This window comes from Pan troglodytes, chromosome 4, assembly GCF_028858775.2.
Source record: "Pan troglodytes isolate AG18354 chromosome 4, NHGRI_mPanTro3-v2.0_pri, whole genome shotgun sequence".
NCBI classification, from domain to species: domain Eukaryota; kingdom Metazoa; phylum Chordata; class Mammalia; order Primates; family Hominidae; genus Pan; species Pan troglodytes.
The window spans coordinates 156,380,538-156,399,360 of NC_072402.2; the positions used below are offsets into that span (position 1 = coordinate 156,380,538).

General features: G+C 41.1%; 1 protein-coding gene across 17 annotated transcripts in view; it reads right to left on the bottom strand.

The window, feature by feature from the left end:
* Nucleotides 1-8,859: 8,859 nt before the first annotated feature.
* Nucleotides 8,860-18,823, bottom strand: part of EBF1 (EBF transcription factor 1) — a 402,216-nt gene continuing 392,252 nt past the window's right edge. For all 17 annotated transcript variants that reach the window (XM_063811625.1, XM_063811629.1, XM_063811624.1 and 14 more), the window contains one exon: nucleotides 8,860-12,082. In XM_063811625.1, the coding sequence (XP_063667695.1) occupies nucleotides 12,051-12,082 (32 nt within the window). In that variant the 3' untranslated portion in view covers nucleotides 8,860-12,050. The remainder of the gene's footprint in view (nucleotides 12,083-18,823) is intronic.

Consider the following 18,823-nt stretch of genomic DNA (forward strand, 5'->3'; position numbering starts at 1 on the left):
GCTCCTAGGCTATATCTGAAAGGCCATGTCCTTGTTTTGGTCTTTGCCCTTGGGCTGTATTTTCTTTGAGGATATTTCACTGGATGAAAATTCTGGAGATGAGAAACAGTATCATTTTCCAGTGTAGTATGTCCCAGATTTTCTGAGTTCTCTGTGTACTCTCTCAACTGTATTTGTAAACTGGACAGCTCTTTTCTGAGCTCATCTCTTTCATGTAGTACCTTATCAAGTGTGGCTACCTACAGCCAGTTCAGGCTTTTAATATTCCATTTCTAAGTTCAACAGGTACATGTCTTCCTTTCCAGATGATCACAGGTACTACTTTTACTAAATGTTTCACCGTTGCATGACACAGGTCACAATTTTTCTAAACTACTAAACTACTTTTGTTGTTTCCTCAACACTCACCACTGAGTTTGAAAACATCTTTTCAGGTTTTTCTTAACAACCATGCCTACTTCTAGGTTTCTATTTCAGTCTCAGTCAGCTATTGCCACAATCATGGCATTCAACAAGTTACCTCGAAGGTCAAGAATTAACAGCAAGTGTTAATTCTCAAGCTTGCAAATTTGCAGGGCAGTAGATCTGAGGAACGGCTGATATTGCCGGCATGGCTGGGTGATTGCTCCCAGTTGAGGGGCAGCAGAGATTAGCTCCAGGATGTCCCTGTGCTCATACCTGTTTTAGGTGTGGACATTTCAGAACTCAGGTTGGAGTTTCAACAGCTTCCATGGGGAAGCCCTTCTCGTGGCCAATCTCTGGAGTGTAAGAACCAGGACAGACTTCACAGTCGCATCTAAGACCTTTGTCAGTATCTTACCACCTATTCCCCCAGGCTGTAGCAAGCCCATGGCCAATCCCAGCATCAGTAAGATGAAACGTCCAATATCTTGCCAGTTTCTCTCACAGGACTCTTCCCAATGTGTAATTACATGTGAACTTACTAATTTGCTTTTGGTTTTATACTGGGTTATTGTCTACATCCAATGGCTCTCACACCAGCTTCTAGGTCAGCAACTGGCAGATAGTAACCACCTATCTGGGTAAGTAAGTTATTTCATGAGATTTCTCATTCTGAATGAAAATGGGGACTCCTAGCAGTCCAACTTGTAAATGAATTCATCATATCTAAATTACACCTAATCTCATTTCTCTGAAACCTGTTACATTTGTATTTTTTAACTCTGAAGGGGCTTAGTGGGATCTTACTACTAAGTGATGTTGGTGCATAGGAAATATTTCTTTTTTTCTCCTTCCCTGTGCCCCTACATTACCCACCTCTCATCTTTATCCTCTTACCTGACAGCAGTGCTAAGCCTTTGCCCTGCAGATTTATTGCCTAGAATCTGCTTCCTTCAGCACATGACAATATTCAGACTGATTATTTTATTTTATTTTTTGTCTGGAGTTCCCTGGTACCTTCCCTGGTACTATATAATATAGAAATATAATGAAAATAAATGATTTGAAGGAGAACTGTTGTTTTGCTTGTGCTTATGACAAGCATCAGCCACAGACCATCTTTTGGATCCATATGGAAACTATTGGGCAAGTCTCCCATATTAAAGGAGTCTAATCTAATTTTCAGGGTGGCACTGTGAATGCTAGGGATACTATACAGTTAGCTTTCAAGAAGCAGTAAGAATTTGCAAGAGTTTTATTCTTTTAAATCAAGAAGTCCATCATAATGAGTGCAGTATCAAGAAATAAGAGACAACCTAATGTCTATTGGTTTGAGATCAGTTAAATGTATTATGATACACACACACACAACTTGGAATTGTGGAATGGAATAACAATATCTGATATTGACAGAGTGGCTAATATGTCCTGGGCACTGAATCACTCCATATGTGACTTATTTAACATCATCTTCTTAGACACCTTTTAACATAAATACTCTTATTGTCACTTAAAACAATAAGATGAGTAACTGAGAGTTATAGAATTTGAGTGATTTAAGTCATTTCCATAGATACGAATTATTGAAGCAATGCATTCCGTAGATATACTAACTACTGTGTTTATAGGCATTAAATAAATGGCCTTCAAGTTCCATTGGGGATCCTTTGTTCTTATACAGGATTGGTGAGCAATTCTATTTCAGCAGGAGATAATTGCTCCCATATCACATGGCTACTGTGAGAAGTTAACAAACATGTTTCTATAGCTAATAGTATATCAGCTTATCTAAAAGTAGGCCCCCAGCAGGGTGTGGTGGCTCATGCCTGTAATCCCAGCACTTTGGGAAGCTGAGGTGGGAAGATCACTTGAGCCCAGGAGTTTGAGACTAGCCTGGCAATATAGTGAGACTCCGTCTCCACAAAAATTAAAAAAAAAATCGCCCAGATGTGTGGTGCACGCCTGCAATCCCAGCTACTTGGGGAGCTAAGGTTGGAGGATTGATTGAGCCTGAGATGTTGAGGCTGAAGTGAGACATGATTGTATCATTGCCACTTCAGCCTGGGAGACAGAGTAAGACCCTGTCTCAGAAAATAAAATAAATTAACGTGAATAATAATACATAAAAGTAAGCCCTCAACAAGGGATGCCAATTGCCATTAGTATTGATTTCCTGCTTATTTTTACTCTCTTCTTCTGGGCTCCTTAAGTTTGATAAAGTAAATTGGCATTGTACTGGACACAAAAATGTCCTATAATATTCTGTGCTTGTGAAGAATAGGAGGCTCGTTGCTCTTTTCAGTTGGGCACTTTGAGTTGCAGTGGTTTGTAGGGCATGTGATTGGGGGGTAGGAATGTTTTCCTTTGAATTCTAAAGAAGCACATTGGGAGCCCCAACCTTTCCTCTGATTATGGCTGTCTAAAGGGTTGAAGAGAAGATGACTATGTCTCTAAAATTCCATGCAATAGATTTAGGGGTCAGGTAGGCATGGGGAGAAATGGAAGGAGAGGGGCATTGGAAAATCTAGGATGCTGGCTCTTCTTTAAGAGCTACCAGTGAGCGTAATACTCTTCAGCACTGATGCAGAGACAAAGGTGAAGGAAGTCATGATTAAAAGCAGAAAAAAGAAGAAATGAGAGAAGGAAGAAGGAGATGAACTGAGGAGAAGAATTCCCCAGGGGAAAATAGATGGTACCAACCCTCTAGCCTTCTTTCTGTTCTTCCACTGCGCCATGACCTGTCATCTCTATCTGGAATATTTTTCCTCTTCACTCCCAACTCTTCCTTGCTGACTTGCTTCACCTTCTCCAGGTCTTCTCTCAAACATAACCAAATCAATTTATTTGCTATATGTGCTCATGGTTCCCTATGCTTGCCTCTCAAAGTAGAACAGATCCGGGATTATTAGTATTATTTATTTTTAGAAACAGGATCTCATTCTGTTGCCTAGGCTGGAGTGCAGCCTGTTGCCCAGGCTGGAGTGCAGTGGCATGATCATAGCTCACTGCAGCCTCAAACTCCTGGGCTCAAGTGATCCTCCCGCCTCTGCCTCTTGAGTATCAACAAGGGAATGTTTATGGACTTTCCCTCCCACAGCCTGCCAAAAGGAATCATAGTTAACCAGCACCATATCTCCCTTTTTTCCCCTGCTCTGCTAAAGACGAAAGATGTTCTTGCTGGAAAAGAGACTTGCTAATGTTGGAGCACAGAGAGCGATCCCCCAAAGTATGGTGCTTTGGCATGCTGAGCAGAATTTTTAAAACTTGGAAGGCCTTAGAAGCTGCCTCAGAAGCCAAAACTTACTAACCTTATCTATTTGTTCCCCTCCCACCCCACATCCCCTATAAGCACAGGGAGAGATTTTCTCTAGAATTTTCTTATCTGACTAAGGAAACTTCTTTCTGAAAGAAATGCAATTGTCTTAAGACCCACCTCCCTAGGAATCTCATCAAATAACCAGGAAAGATTAACAACCAGAGAAGAGAAGAGGCTAAAAGTCATCACCATGTTCAGGCAGACCTTTATCTCCTCTTCTGAGAGCAGCTCAGAGAGATTACCTGGAAGACCTTATCTGCACAGTAAGACAACTTTGTTCACAATGCAGTTTTGCCCCTCACATTCCTATAAATTGCAGTTTTATAAGACAGTCAGTTACAAGATAATGTCTGCCTCCCCAGTCTATTCATTTTCCCTAAAAAATATGTACTATCCTTGTAAGATTACCTATAGTCCTTCGTTTCCCTCTCCCCTATGAAGAGGGTATTTAAGCTATAGCCATCTGGCCCTTCTTTGAGTCTCATATTTGCAGGGCTCCAGGGTCCTTGTGCAAGTAAATAAGTTTGTATGCCTTTTTCTCCTATTTATCTGTCTATGGTGAGTCATTTCAATGAACCTTCAGAGAGGGTGGAAGAGAAGCCTTCTCTGCCCCTACAGTAAAAAATAAAACAATAAGAGAGATGGACAAAGAGGGAGAAGGCAGGAAGAAAAATCATGGAAATTTAGAATAGAGCAGGGGGTTTTTGGTCAGATGGATTGGAGAAAGTAGTATCTGAATAAGATGAGAAGTGAGGGAAAAGATAATAGAAGAAAGGTCACTTTACTAGATATTGCTGTGGGCTTTATATTTAGATTATTTTAATAGCTTTTGATGGGTCTAGATAAGGAATTTGGTTCCCCTTTAATTAATTTTGGCTGTTGAGCTAGGCTCGACTTTATGCAGAGATAGAGCCACATGCTCACTCAGATATATTAGGGTTACAGAGCATTTTATCACAGTATGTAATTATATGTTTGTGTGATTGTTTGAGTCATGTCTCTGTCCTCCTTAGGCAGTAAACAATGAAGGAAATAGGTCTATTTAAGACATAAATCATATTCCCAGCCCTTAGCACAGCACTTGACACAAAGATGTTCAGTAAGGAGATATTGTGTAAATAAATGCCTCAGAGAAGGCCATGGGTAATGCCTGTTTCTCATTCATTTCTCCTTGCTTTCCTGGCAGAATCCCATCCATATCAATGTTATTGAATGAATCACCCTCAATGGCTCTCCTTCCTTTGTGTTGACATTTCATCAGCGTCTTTGTGGAGTACTAAATTTTCCTTATAAGATAATTCCCAGTGCAGGATATTTCCTACAGAAGGCCAACCATCAGGCCTGTGGTTAACGCCAGGGCCTAGAATGTTTGTTCTTAATATAGAATGTGAAAATTCTACAATCAGTGGGAAAAATGTATGCTAAGTAGATAAAAATCAGTCCCACTGTAGCATAACTCTCCAGAGAGAAGAGATAAAACTGCTTGATGCTTAAGTTAAAAAAAAAAAAAAAAAGTAACAAAGTGTTTCCAGCTCCAGAAACTGAATTTCATTCCTAATGTAAATACAGAAGCCTCTGGAGAAGAGGATCATATTTGGAAGAGGGAAGGAAAGCAAAGGCAATTCGAGGAAGGGGCTTGTTTATTGCACTCCAGAGCAAGGAAACGGCCCAAACAGAGACATCAACCATTTCTTTACCAGCAGTCACAAAACTGAGCTTTATCTTGACTTTTTCATCTCCCTCAATCCCGACATTGAATCAGTCACCAAATCCTGATAGTTCTATTGCCTAAATATTTTTTAATCTTCTCTATTTTCCTCCTTTTTCTTCTCCTAGTCCAAGCTGTTCATTCCTTGCTTGGATGACCGCAATGGCCTCCTAATGTCCTCTATTTTCCCTCTGTCTCCCTCCAATTTGTTCTCTTTGTAGCAACCAAGATGGTACTTCTAAAATATAAATTGAGATCCCTTGTTTACAACATGGAAGACTCTCCACTCTTCAAAATTACAATAAACATATATTGTAATATGAATAATGAGAAAGTATAAATGAAGAAGAGAAGATAGCAGACATAGACAACTCTTTTGAGATTTGCTACTATCAGGAGCAGGAGGACTGTGGCTAGCTTACAAGCAAAGTGAGGTCAAATCTTTTTTTTCCTCAATGAGATCACATTTGTAAGCTGGTCTGAATGTAAATTGAGGAGAGAGAATGTGATGGTGCTGGAGAGGGAGAAGATAATCTCAGGAGCAAAATTCTTGATGATACGATGATTTTGGAGCATGCTAGGGCAGGTGTGGTTTTGAGCATGGTGTGTTGGAAAGGGTCCACTTCACTGAAAGTGTACTTAAAAATGGATTCATTCATAAGGGTCTTTGTGCAAGGCAAACAGAGTTGTTGTTGTTGTTGTTTTTAAAAGCTGACCTATACTTGTGCATTGAATACGGCTACTGCAGAAGACAGAGGATTTTTTTTTCACAAGCACATGATTCCAATTTTCCATATTCCTATTTGGATTTATGGTAATAATGTTTTTTCTCATAAAGTCAGCTGCCAGGGCATTGACCAGTGCCTTCCATTACCTACTTTCCCTTATATGTTTGGAGAACTCTTATCCTATAGAACACCACTGGAGTATCCTCTTCTTTGCAGTCTTCCTTGATCTCCACGGAGAGAACATGTCATTATGACTTTCAAATCAGGCTGTGTGAACATCACCGTTCGTAACTTATCTTTTGGTCAGAAGTCTCAAACTGACACTCTAGGGGATTCTGGACTTAGTTTGGCCAAGAAAGTGTTTTTAAAACACTGTTTTTAGATAAGTTGCCGACATTTTAAAAGTGAAAATTTTATAGCAGATTTTTAAATAATCTAGTAACATCTGGCATTCTTGAGAAATGAAAGATGGGCAACACTGGGTCCACATTCTCACATGGGAGCAATTGCCTGGAGCAAGTGGGATTCTCACTTTGGACAGAGCATGCACTTGCCAGTGGCCCCAGCCCTCCCACTCCCTGTCTGGTTGTTTTTATCCCTAGTTTACCCCCTCATTTTTTGTTTTTCTTGAGATGGAGTCTAGCTCTGTCACCTAGGCTGGAATGCAGTGGCACAATCTCGGCTCACTGCAAGCTCCACCTGCCGGTTCACGCCATTCTCCTGCCTCAGCCTCCCCAGTAGCTGGGACTACAGGCGCCCACCACCATGCCCAGCTAATTTTTTTTGGTATTTTTAGTAGAGACAAGGTTTTACCATGTTAGCCAAGATGGTCTCAATCTCCTGACCTCGTGATCCACCCTCCTCGGCCTCCCTAAGTGCTGGGATTACAGGCGTGAGCCACCGTGCCTGGCCCACCCCGATTTTTTAACCAGCATAGCCCCTATGAACAAATATGGGGCTGTGAGTTTATGAGCCTTGCCATAGGCCCTACAGGCAGGAACTATGGCCCATTTGCTTAGTGTACCTGGCAGCTAGCACAGTACCAGGCACGTGGTAGGTGCTCAGGACATGTTCTGAATTGAACTCCCAAGCCCCACAGTCTCATTGTGCACATCTGCACACTCCACTCACATAGTTTTTCTGTTCCTAAATGTACCTTATGTGCTCCAAAGCTCAGTGTTCTTACACCTCCCTCGTTTCCTCTGCCTAAGGGGCCAGGCCCACCTGGTTAGCTCCTGCTGAGCTTTTATACCTCAGCTCAAATGTTACTTTCTCTGGAGCCTTTCCCAGCACTTCAGGTTAAATCAGATCCTGCTGCAATGTACTTTCAGAGCATTCTAGACATTTTCTTCATTACCATGATTCGTTTGTTACAGGCACTTGAGTGGTTGCTTAACGTTCATTTGCCCCACTCAAGTATGAGCTCCAAGTGGGTATAACATCACCATGGCCCACCGATGTATCACCATGTCTTGCCTAGCACCAGAGGCATAGGAAACGCGCAAAGTTTACAAGCATGAATGAATAAATGAACGATCGAGTGAATGAGCACTTTCAAGAGGTAGCCCTTAAAGATTGTAGGGGCCAGCGTGTCAGAGGTGTGGACGTCAGCTGTGCTCTGTGGAGCATTGTGGCACACCTGTCTCAGCCTGGCCGACCATTCTAGCATAATTTGAATATAAGTGTGTCTTTTCTGAGATGGTGTGCATCCTAAGGAAAGGGGCCTCTTGTTCAATCTTTATCGTCTGCATCTAATACAGGAAACTATATCAAACACAGAATTCAAAAGAAACATATATTGAATCGCCACACTTTTCAGCAAGAGTTCTGTTTCTTTAAAAAGGATGGCAGCTTCTCTAACTTATATATCACTCTCTTTCATTACTCAAATCGGGCTATATTCCAAAGCCAAAACAGTGCCCACCACATGTGACTGTATTGCAGCCATCCTATCACCTCTGGCCATCAAGTTTCTGTTGGCCTACAGCCTATTTGCTGAGTTTTTGAGGCATTTTACAAGTATCATTAACCTCATCATGTTCAATAACTGTAAAAGTAGGAAAATCATTGAGTGTGCATTTAGAAAGACTCATGATCATGATGGAATTTAAAGTGAAACAATTTTACATGAGTAGGTACCTATCTGGTATTTGTGGAATGTTTCACTCCTGTCCAACAGGAAAAGTATCTTATTTATGTGGGGTTAAAAAATATTGATCACAGAAAGCTCAGTTCACACATGCCTCCTCATCAATGAGCCAGGGCACATAATTAGTTGACCAGAAGGCTCGCTGGGATTAATTAGCAGCTGTGTGTGAAAAGCTTGGTTCAGACTTGTAGCACGAAGGATAGGGGTTCTAGAATGGCCACTTCCTGGATTCACAGTTCAATCACGCAGGAGGATCTCAGGGCTTGGCTGCTGAAGTTGCTGGGGGCTCTTGGCTCCTATGTGGACCAGTGTGGGCATGTGCACGTCCAGCTACCGCCGGCAGAGGGCAGCAGTACGCTGCGCGTGTTCAATTTGCATCCCAGATTAGCAAATCCCCAAGGACCTACATAAAAAAGAGGGTGTCCCAGCACTACCCTAATTCCTTTTCACTGGGTATCAAGACTGATCTGAGTCATTGCAAACACAGACCTTTTACATTATGTTGGACTTTGGCTCATCTGAAATAGAGAAATGAATACACAACTAGGAGCTGCCATCACAGACAGGAAGTAACTTTAATTAAATATTGTGAAAATTGAAAAGTTTTTACAGCTTGAATTTTTGCAAAAAAAAAAATTATAACAATCTCTACAGTAGTTAGGTTCTCTAACAATTGAACTGTACAGTGTGTGTCTATTCAAAAAGTTTTGATAAGAAGGTGAAAGGTTAGTAGATTTAGAGATGACTTCATTTAAGCTGCATCCTAGTACAATGTGAGGCCAGGGCAATGTTATGCAATCCAGTCATCCAGAAGCTGTATTTTTCCCCCAACACTGAAATCTTAATTTAATTCTTCATTTCATTTTCTTCTTAAAGCCATATTCTGTATTTAGGGGAACATCTTTTATTTGTAAAACTTTTGTGGAGAAGAAAGAGGATCAGAGGGCCAGAATGTCTTTTCATCTAATCAATAGAAATAGAAGCAACAAAACACAAATTATACACATTTTAAAGGCTCTTTGGACTTTCAAGAAGAGTTCTAACCACTGCACATGGCTGACAGATGGGTAGTGTCTGTTGTCAAGGTCTAAGCCGGACACCTTCCCGGCTGACCGTTCATTCCTTCAGAAACAGTTAAGGGGCTCACCAGACAAAATATGGCTTTAACTTGTGTACATCTTCAGGCCAGCGCTTACCACGCAAATTCAGATAACCTTTCTGAGTACCGAGAAGCAATGCGTCCACCTTGCTTACATTTTCCAGTTTTTTTATTATTATTAGTCATCATTATTATTTCTCACCATGAAAAACAGCTTTCCTCCCTCCCTTACCCTCCCACAACTCCCCTCCCCCACCCACCCCAACCCATAAAAATCGCACTCTTGACAGTCTAGTGAAAACCATTGCAAAATCCATATGGGGGCATGCACAGTTGCAGCATTGTTGTAAATGATTTCTTGCTCTACTAGAAAAAGTTACATTGTCTTAAGGTAACAAAACAGTTCTTTTGTGCTTTTCGATTTCTTTGTTTTTTTTTTTTTTTCTTTTTTTCTTTTTCTTTTTTCTTAGAATGTTAGTGATGACTGACAGTTCTGGTGCACAGTTACAATGTACAAGTGAAATGAATATGATTTGCATTGTTAAGGCATCCAATCTGCTGGTTTATATTTATGTGAAAGACAGAGGAAATATACAAGCAGACTTAAGAAAGAAAGTATGTTCATTGATTTCTATGAAGTTTCTCCCTAGAATTTAATGCACAAAATGCGTCACTCCAAAGGGAGAGATTCCATGCATATTAATAGAGTAAAACAGCATTAGGGTTGTTTTGTAAGCTTCCAAAGCAAAGGATACATTTTTTTTTTAATCTACTGAACTAAATACTACAAGAATAATATGCTACTATTTTTTTTTTTTGCCATATATTGGAAAAAACTTCTTAACTTACAAATAATACAAAAATAGACAATGACTTTTGGGTGGAAATTAAAAAAACTGAAGCATGGTTTATAACAATACTAAAAATAACTATAAATGAAATGTTTAAAAATCACATTGAAACAGCTAATACAAGTGTAGGTGACCAAACAAATACGCACTTTTCACATAGCAAACATACACAATAAAATAAATTGGGGGTGGAAGGAAGAGGAAGAAGGGAAAAGCAATGTACAAATTCGAAAGATAAATACATTATTTATATGGATATTTTACAAAATCCCCTTTAAAACAAAAAGCCTTTTAATTAACTTTGCAAGTATGTGCAAGCTAAAGGTAGTGAGCTTTTTTCCTTTGCAAAATACGCAGTAAAATCTTTTTGTGATATTGAAAAAATGTCTTAAGACATTAAAATGTATAAATAGAACAACAATTTTGGCAAAAAATCACAAAAAAAATCTACAGTATTTATAACTACATACAAAAACACAAGAGCAAAGAAAAAATATCAGGCAAATGCATCCTCAGAGCTTTGCTGCATCTTTGCTATTAATTCTTATTTTTAAGAACACTTCCCAGATAATGAGAGCAAAAATTCCCATAGAACAGAAAACTATGTTTTGGAGGTCTCAACCTTCTTTTCCTTTCCCCACCCCCGGTTCCCTTTAACTCTTAATTCCAAAGCACTTAACCTGTTGTTTCAATCTATTATGTTACAAATGGTAAGGGTCGACGGATAGAGGCAGTATCTTGAATGGGAAAATCGAAAATACCTGCCACGTTGCTTTTATCAACTTTTGGAAGATAGGTATGAAGTCGGCATTTAGGACAAGTAAACTTTAAACTTGCAAATGGGGGAGCGTACGTGAGGTTTTGGCTTGTTAACTGGAGGGCAGAGTGTGGAATTCTGTGCCTGGACCCTGTTCCATGAAGTCTCAAAGGAGATTTCTCACACAGTATGTGTGCCACCAAGCTCTCGAGAGGCCATCGGCTTCAGAAGAAACTGACTTAAGTAAAAGGAGAGAATGAGATCAGATTTAAATATGCAGTTTTAACAATCTGTCTAGAGGCACTGGATTTTCGAGTAGAGGGAAAAATGTGATCACTTACATCGCGTTTTAACTTTCCAGGCTGCATTTATTTACACAGTTACTTAAGACAACAATACAAAAGAGATAAATAAGCTTGCACTGCTAAGGGGTGGCATGTTAAGTTAGATATTGAAAATGCACTGTCTGAGCTAACTACCATTTGATATGCTTTAAGGCGCAAAAGCCGACCCTTAGTTTTTCTAAAAAATCTAACTGGCATTCCTATTCTGTCCCATACAAGCTTTTTTTTTTTTCCTTTTTTTCTTTTTTTTTTTTTTTTTACTTTTTTGTAAATATCACCACTTCATTCTTCCTTTACACAGCTTTAAAAACATCATAAATTAAAACATGGAGTCTTATTTATAGTGTCCCTTGTATAGAGCTTTACGGTTTATAAAAGACAAATGATTGCAGAATTAAGCTTAAAAAAAAAAAAAGAAAAAAAAAGAAAAAGTGGATTTGCTTTTGTCAATACAGAATAAATATATCCCCCAAATACTTGGGAGGTACAACTTTAACCAACACCCTGCACTTGCAGATCCCTCTTCCAATTTCAGTATTTGCACGGTCGGTGATTTTGTTTGTTTAAAAATCTGCAGTTATTGTGATTCCTCTTAAAAAGGCCTGAGTTAAAAGTTCCACTCTGGGACTTGTATCAGATTACTCTCTGTAGCAGAATCCAACCTCTTCATTAATACAATTCTTCAAGGCAATTCTTTCACATAGGAGGAACAATCATGCCAGATATCGCTATGAAAGAGAAGACAGAAGTCAATGGTTTTTTTGCGTTCAAACTTCTCACTGAGAAAAATAATGAAGACTAAAAAAAAAAAAACACCCACACACAACTATGTTGTTCGACTATTAGCCACAAATTTGCTCTCATCTTCTCTGGAATGAATTTTCGTTATAAAATATACATGTGCTTTATTAAAAATTATAATAAATCAGCATGGGTATGTGTCTTTAACAGAACAAAATATCCTAAACATCTCTCCAAATCTGATTTCAATTTTAAGGCATAACTGGAAAGTTGCATAGTTTGAATACCACTGGGAAAGTTGCAGCTTCGAACCTTGCAAAATAGTGAGAATTTTCACTTTGTCACTCTTTTTTCCCTCCCCTTCACATCCAAAATATAAAGAAGTGGTCCATCCAAACTGCAAGCAATTTCTACAAAAAACTTGGCATTCCCTATCCTCTGTATTAGCACAAAAACTAAGCCACAGAGCAGAAATCTTGAGTGCCTTTGCTTAGGTCCTTAAGCTGGGAGAAGGAAATGCCAGCTACAGCAGGCCTTGTTCACTGGGAACATAAAGTTGGGAGAAAGCATAGCTGGGAGGAGAAGACAGGTTTGCATGAAACTGCAGAATGTCTTCCATATCACGGCTTCACTCAACATTTCGGGAATGATCTGACCATATTTCCTAGAAAACTGTAGCCTGGGGAAGCTGGAGTGAGATCCTGGGAAAAAAGAAGCCTGTTTGAGGTAACGAAAAATTGTTGAAAGCATTCAAAGCTAGGAGGTCGCAGATAGTGGTATTTAGAGAACACAGAATCAGATAGGCCTGAGTCCCACCTCTGGCTTTTCTGCTGTGAAGCTCAGCTTCTGTAGCTAGAATCACAGCAACACTTAGGGTTATTGGAGAGGTGAATAAAATGACACATGCAAAGTGCTTAGCCTGGGTTCAGCTCCTAGTGAGGACCTGATAGAGGTTAGCTGCTGGGATTTTTAACCCATCACTTCTGCTACTAAACTAGCTGTGTGACCTTGTGTTAATTGCTTAACTTCTCTGAGTTGTATTTGCTCTTATGTCAAATAGGCACCATCCCATGTGGCACACTTTGTGTGATTGCTGGGAAGGATAAAAGGATAACTAAGAAAATTAAAAAAGGGTGGCAACTTTGAAACATGTCAAGGTGACAGAGATGCTGACATTACAAGCAAGGGGCAGCCGTCTTTGGCTCCCAATGATGGTTGAGTATCTTGTCAGGCAGAGAGAGTCATTGCTTTCTTTTTATGGCAAATCTAAACGTAAATTAGTGTTCTTGTCAGTGATGACTGCGTCTAGGAAGTGGCCCTCTTAGTTTACTATTCTGGAAGAATGTGCCTTAAAAAAAAAAAGTGAACCCCAGTACCACAAATCCTGCAAGTGGACACAGGGAGGCCACCCTGGGCTCTTAGCCCCAAGACCCCCACGTTCCTCCGGCTTCCCCACCCCCACCCCTGGTATTTTAGATTCAATTAAAACGAAACCCAAAAAGTATTTTGCCACTTTTTCCGTTAATTTTTAAACCCATCTGTATTCACAAGGAAATTCAATCCACATGTTTCTGATTCATTTACACGTAAATCATCCAAATGTTGTTTTGCAAGAGCCTTTTTGCAGCCCAAAAGCTCCTGGAGTCCTTTCCGTAAGCCCTCATAAGCCTTTTTTTCTTAGAAACAGGAAGTTGTCTTTTGCCAAATGCAGACCAACTTAAACCCCCAAAGACTTGAGATCAGTTGGAAATGCAGTCCCCCTAAGATTCAAGTGAGCCCTAGGTTTGACTGAAACCAGGAGCTCAGTATTTCAATCCAAGCCTTAACTGGAGAATTCGAGATGCTATCACTCCAAAGGCAAGGAGGCGCAGGGGAGTCTTTGCTGTGTGACAGCCCAGCATGGCTCTGCCTCCCCAAGGATCTTTTCATCCAGGCTGGAGGTGGGTCCAGGCACCTTTATTAAAGACAGCAGGAGTTTTAAGCCTGTGGCAAAAGGTGCAAGTCTACTTTCGCTTTCCACCAAAATCTATTCTGCGTGCCTGGCATTAAAGAGCAGTTCCCTATAGTATAGTCACACAACTCAGGCAGTATCAATATGATTCAAAGCAAAGGAAAAAGCTAATTTGGTTGGTGGGTCCAGCCAACATTTATTAGCTGGTCTGTGAAAACATCCCATTTGAATGGCCAGAATTAAAAAAAAAAAAAATCTAAGCAGGCTTTTGGTACCCAAATAGTGTGTTAGATCAACTAGATTAAGCCTCCACTTAGGGCCACATTAAAAGTTCTAAAGCAAAGCTAACTGATGTACCAGTTCATAGTTAACAGCGCTTTTTATTTTGGACCACTGGGGCTGCAAACTCCAGCATCCCAAGAGCCCAGGCTGCAAACAGCAGTGAGTAAATCCCCTGGGTGGGTAAGTGAGGATGGAGGTGATGATGCCAAGGGCATGTCTGGGCAGTGACTCAGCTCCCACCAAATGCCACTGGGCAGGAATGACTGCTCACAGCCACTGATCTTCTCAAATGTTTCAAGAGAAGCTAGAGATTTAGATTTTGTTTTTTTAAAAAAATGAAATAGCCAAGTTTATACATGATAGCACAAAATTGAAATTAAAAACAAATATATGGGTCTAGGGGGTGGGTTTGGCCCACTCCTACTTTCCTACCTCACCTTCATAAGCCCACAGACTTCTCTGAGAGTCTAATGGGAGCTATGGAACCTCTCTTCAAAAGAGGTTGTGATGTCTTGGCACACAGTGCTGAGTATCCTCATGGGGAATCTTCATGTACCCCACTTGGGCAAGACAGCATGCCACAGCATTTCTGGAACATTCTAAGGCCCATGTTGCCTACACCCAGAATTTTGCATGTAATATCAAAGCATTACTGTTCTCTAAATCCCAATCATGACTTCCTAAACTCCAACGGCAGAACCCTTGCGGTTGAGTAAATTATGGGAAAAGATCCCTGCCTGTGGCCTCTGAGCCTAGACACCTCCAAAGAGGCCCTTTTAATAGAGAAACTCCACTGCAAAACTGCCTGAAGATCTTGAGTTTTAGGAGTTGTTTTTCTTATATCTGTGCTGCAATCTGAAGATTATGTGGGTGAGAGGGATGGGTGTCTGGAGCTTGGAATGTTCCAGAAATGCCATTGGCATGCCAACTTGCCCAAGTGGAGTGCATAAAGATTCCCATGAGGACACCACCCTCTCAGCACCATGTGCCGAGACATCACAAGACCATGGTGGCTCTGCCATTTTCCCCAGCAGCTGGATGATCATGTTCTCTGACAGAAGCTCAGAAAACTATTGCTTTGAGAAGCAATGCATTTTTCATTACCGTTTCCACATTTTTGATAAAAACAAAGACAAAACAAAGTTCTGCAGAGCTGGGAGGGTTTGGAGTGAGAGGGTGGAATGTGGTCGTCCCCAAACCACCACATGTGTAAGAATTATGAGCTAATCACTCGGGAGGCTGAGGCAGGAGAATGGCATGAACCTGGGAGGCAGAGCTTGCAGTGAGCCAAGATCGTGCCACTGCACTCCAGCCTGGGCTACAGAGGGAGACTCCTTCTCAAAAAAAAAAAAAAAAAAAAAAAAAAAAAGAATTATGAGCTAATCAGGAACAGGGGGGTAAGTGAGTGGGTAAATCTTGCACCGACTGAATATGTGCATGGAAAAAATGACGATTCCATAGGATTTGGTCCTGGGCTGCATGATATCTAGGGTTGAGAAGAGCCAGCCTGAGCTTCAGCAAGGTGGAAAAGAAAAAACATCAGTATATGGATACTATTTTTGTGAAATTACTCTGGCCTTTTTGTTTTTAATTTTTCATGCATAGACTGTCCAGGACATGGCTAAGGTTTAGAATCACTACATCAGCGGGGGTTCCAATGGCATGTAACAGCCTTCTTGGGGATGCCTCTGTCTTGAATAAATGAAGTCCTCTGAGGTCTAAATTGCCGGAAACCCAAGCTCTAAGCAGCATAAGCTTCAGGAGAAAGGAGAGGACATCTCCATGGACAAAGACTGAGCATAGTTGGTGACTCAAGTCTTTGGCTCTGGAAAACAGACACAGTTAGGTAGTCTGGGACCAGGATTTATCAATTACTTCACCTGCATAAGAATAGAAAGAGGTATCTCTGCATTTTTCTCTTTAAATCCAAAATATAGTTGCATTTTCCAAAGTTTTTCATATGACATTAAGTGTTCTTAACATGCAGAAAAGGACCCTGTAGGCAAACAAGTTTGCCAAACTAAATGAAATAGTCATTTTTATTTAACTGCAGGATGCCCCAGAGACTTTAATTGTGGATCTCCAAGATAGTGATCCAGGGAGCACCACATTCTAAATGTTTTTGACCACCATATTTTTATTTTTTAACAGGACATTTTGTGAGGCTCCAGAAGTTGAGACTAGAGTTGCTTTTTCAAAAAAAAAAAAAAAAAAAAAAAAAAACCCTCAGATATATGGTAACTTTTCAAACGTTTTATCTACCTGGGAGACAAAGCCAGCTGGAATCATGATAGAATCTGTGAATCCTACTGGTCACTGCATGTTACCCAGGACATGTCTGTCTCTGCTTCTTGGCTAAGGTTGTCCTCAGTCTTTCTGCTGAAAGTGCCCCTTGCCCCCATCTCCCTGGCCCTGAATCCCACTTGTTCCTCCTTGAGCCTGCTCTGAATTCTCCATCTTTCCTTCCTCTGTACTTCCACAGCTGGGTGCCCAGCCTTTCCCAGACAGATCTTCCTTATTTACTTTGGTGTCATGTCTTCCCTAATACAGGGAAAGATTTTGAGGGCAGGATTTTGTAGCCCTCTTGTGCCTAACCTAATGACTTGAATATAGAAATGTAATATAGCATAGGGGCTTAATATGTTAAGTCCAGTCAATCTGTCTGGGCTTAAAGCCCAGGCTTCCTTGTTTGCTAGTTGTGTAAATGGGGACAAGCCACCTTAGCTTCAGTCTCAGTTTCTGCATCTGTATAACAGGGACAATAGACAAGCTACCTTAAGGGTGGTTGGGAGCCAGGCTGGGAATAAGCCCTCCTAGTCAGTGGCTGTGTTCACCATTATCACCACCATGTGACATGGCCGTGCTTAGTTCTTGGGGAATAAACATGCGTGCAGTAACCAGAGGAGACTAAGGGAGTGCTGCTGGGGAAGAGGTCTTTTAGGAGTCGGCTTTAAAAAACAGAACCATGCACAGTTAACAGAGTGGTAGTTGGAGGTAAATAGGCCTTGAAAACACTTAAATGGCCTAAATGTGGCACCTCTAATCTTGTTGACATGGGCAATTTGCTTAACCAAGTCTTCCTAGTCACTTAACCTGTCTTAATGATCACAATTCTGAACTAGGTGGGTCCCAATGAAGTAGGTGCTACTGTAACATTGAAAAGGAAAAAGGTGGAATAGAACACTTCAGGGATCCTTACACCAATTCCATAACCTGCCTACATCCTTTTTTTTTTTTTTTTTTTTTTTTTTTTATGGTAGAAATAGTTTGGAAAGTTAAAGATGAAGTAATTCTCTGAATGTCACCTTTCTCAGGGAAAACTTCTGTGGCTCAAGCAAGAGTGCCCTGAAAAACTGGTGCCCACCTAAGGCTGGGTCCTCTTTGCCCTGCTGGAGATTGTGTGCAGAGGGTAAAGAGGCAAGTCCCAGAGTGTGGGCCCCACCTGCCAGCACAGCACCTGGGGGTGCAGTGGGCAGAAAGAAGAGCTTAAAGTGAGATGTTTACATTAATTTGACTTTAATTTCTCCATTCGTATGTCCATCACTGACATCTCAAAAGTAGGGATATTTGGTATATGACAGTATGAGCAAACCAAAAACCATTTTCTTTCTTTCTGTCTTTCTTTTTGAAATAGTCTTGCTCTGGAGTGCAGTGGCACGATCTCGGCTCACTGCAACCTGTCTCCCAGGTTCAAGTGATTCTCCTCCCTCAGTCACCCTAGTAGCTAGAAGTACAGGCCGCACCACCAGGCCCGGCTAATTTTTGTATTTTTAGTAGAGACAAGGTTTCACCATGTTGGCCAGGCTGGTCTCAAAGACCTGACCTCAGGTGATCCGCCTGCCTCAGCCTCCCAAAGTGCTGAGACTACAGGTGTGAGCCACCATGCCCAGTCCATTCTTTTTATAGTTGTTGTTTTGTCATGCTCAATAGTCAGGGCATGGGATAGGGGAAAATCCAAAAAAGTCTCCTTGACATTTGTTCAATCAGAAGGAAAGGGCAGGGTCGTCCACAACAGTGAATCCAGCACAAGGTGTGTCCCTGAATCAGACCTCAAACCTCCAACACTGTGGCCCTGTGTTAGGAAAGGTGACAGAGAGGCACAGACTCAGCAGTTATTCAGAGAAGTGGGGACAGTCTCTGTACTTTTGGGATCTGTAATTGGGTAAGAATTGAGTTGGAAAATCCCTGGGAGGACAAATGCACAAACTTTGTATATATCCCTGTCCTGAAGCCATTTCATCATTACTTGAACAGGCACATACCCTCATCCAGATCCTGGCTTTCAGGTGATAACCAGATCTCCTGAAACCCAGGAAGTCATAAGATCTGGGCCCAGCCCCTGTTTCCAACCACTTCCTGCTCCTTCCTAGGATCACAGGGCATGAGAAGACATCGGGCATCCTGGGAGCTGCCCACATCTGTCACTGTTGGCCTGTGATAGAGCCACTGACCTTCCGATAGTGGGGGCCTTTTCTTCTCCAGTGCTTCCCCTCAA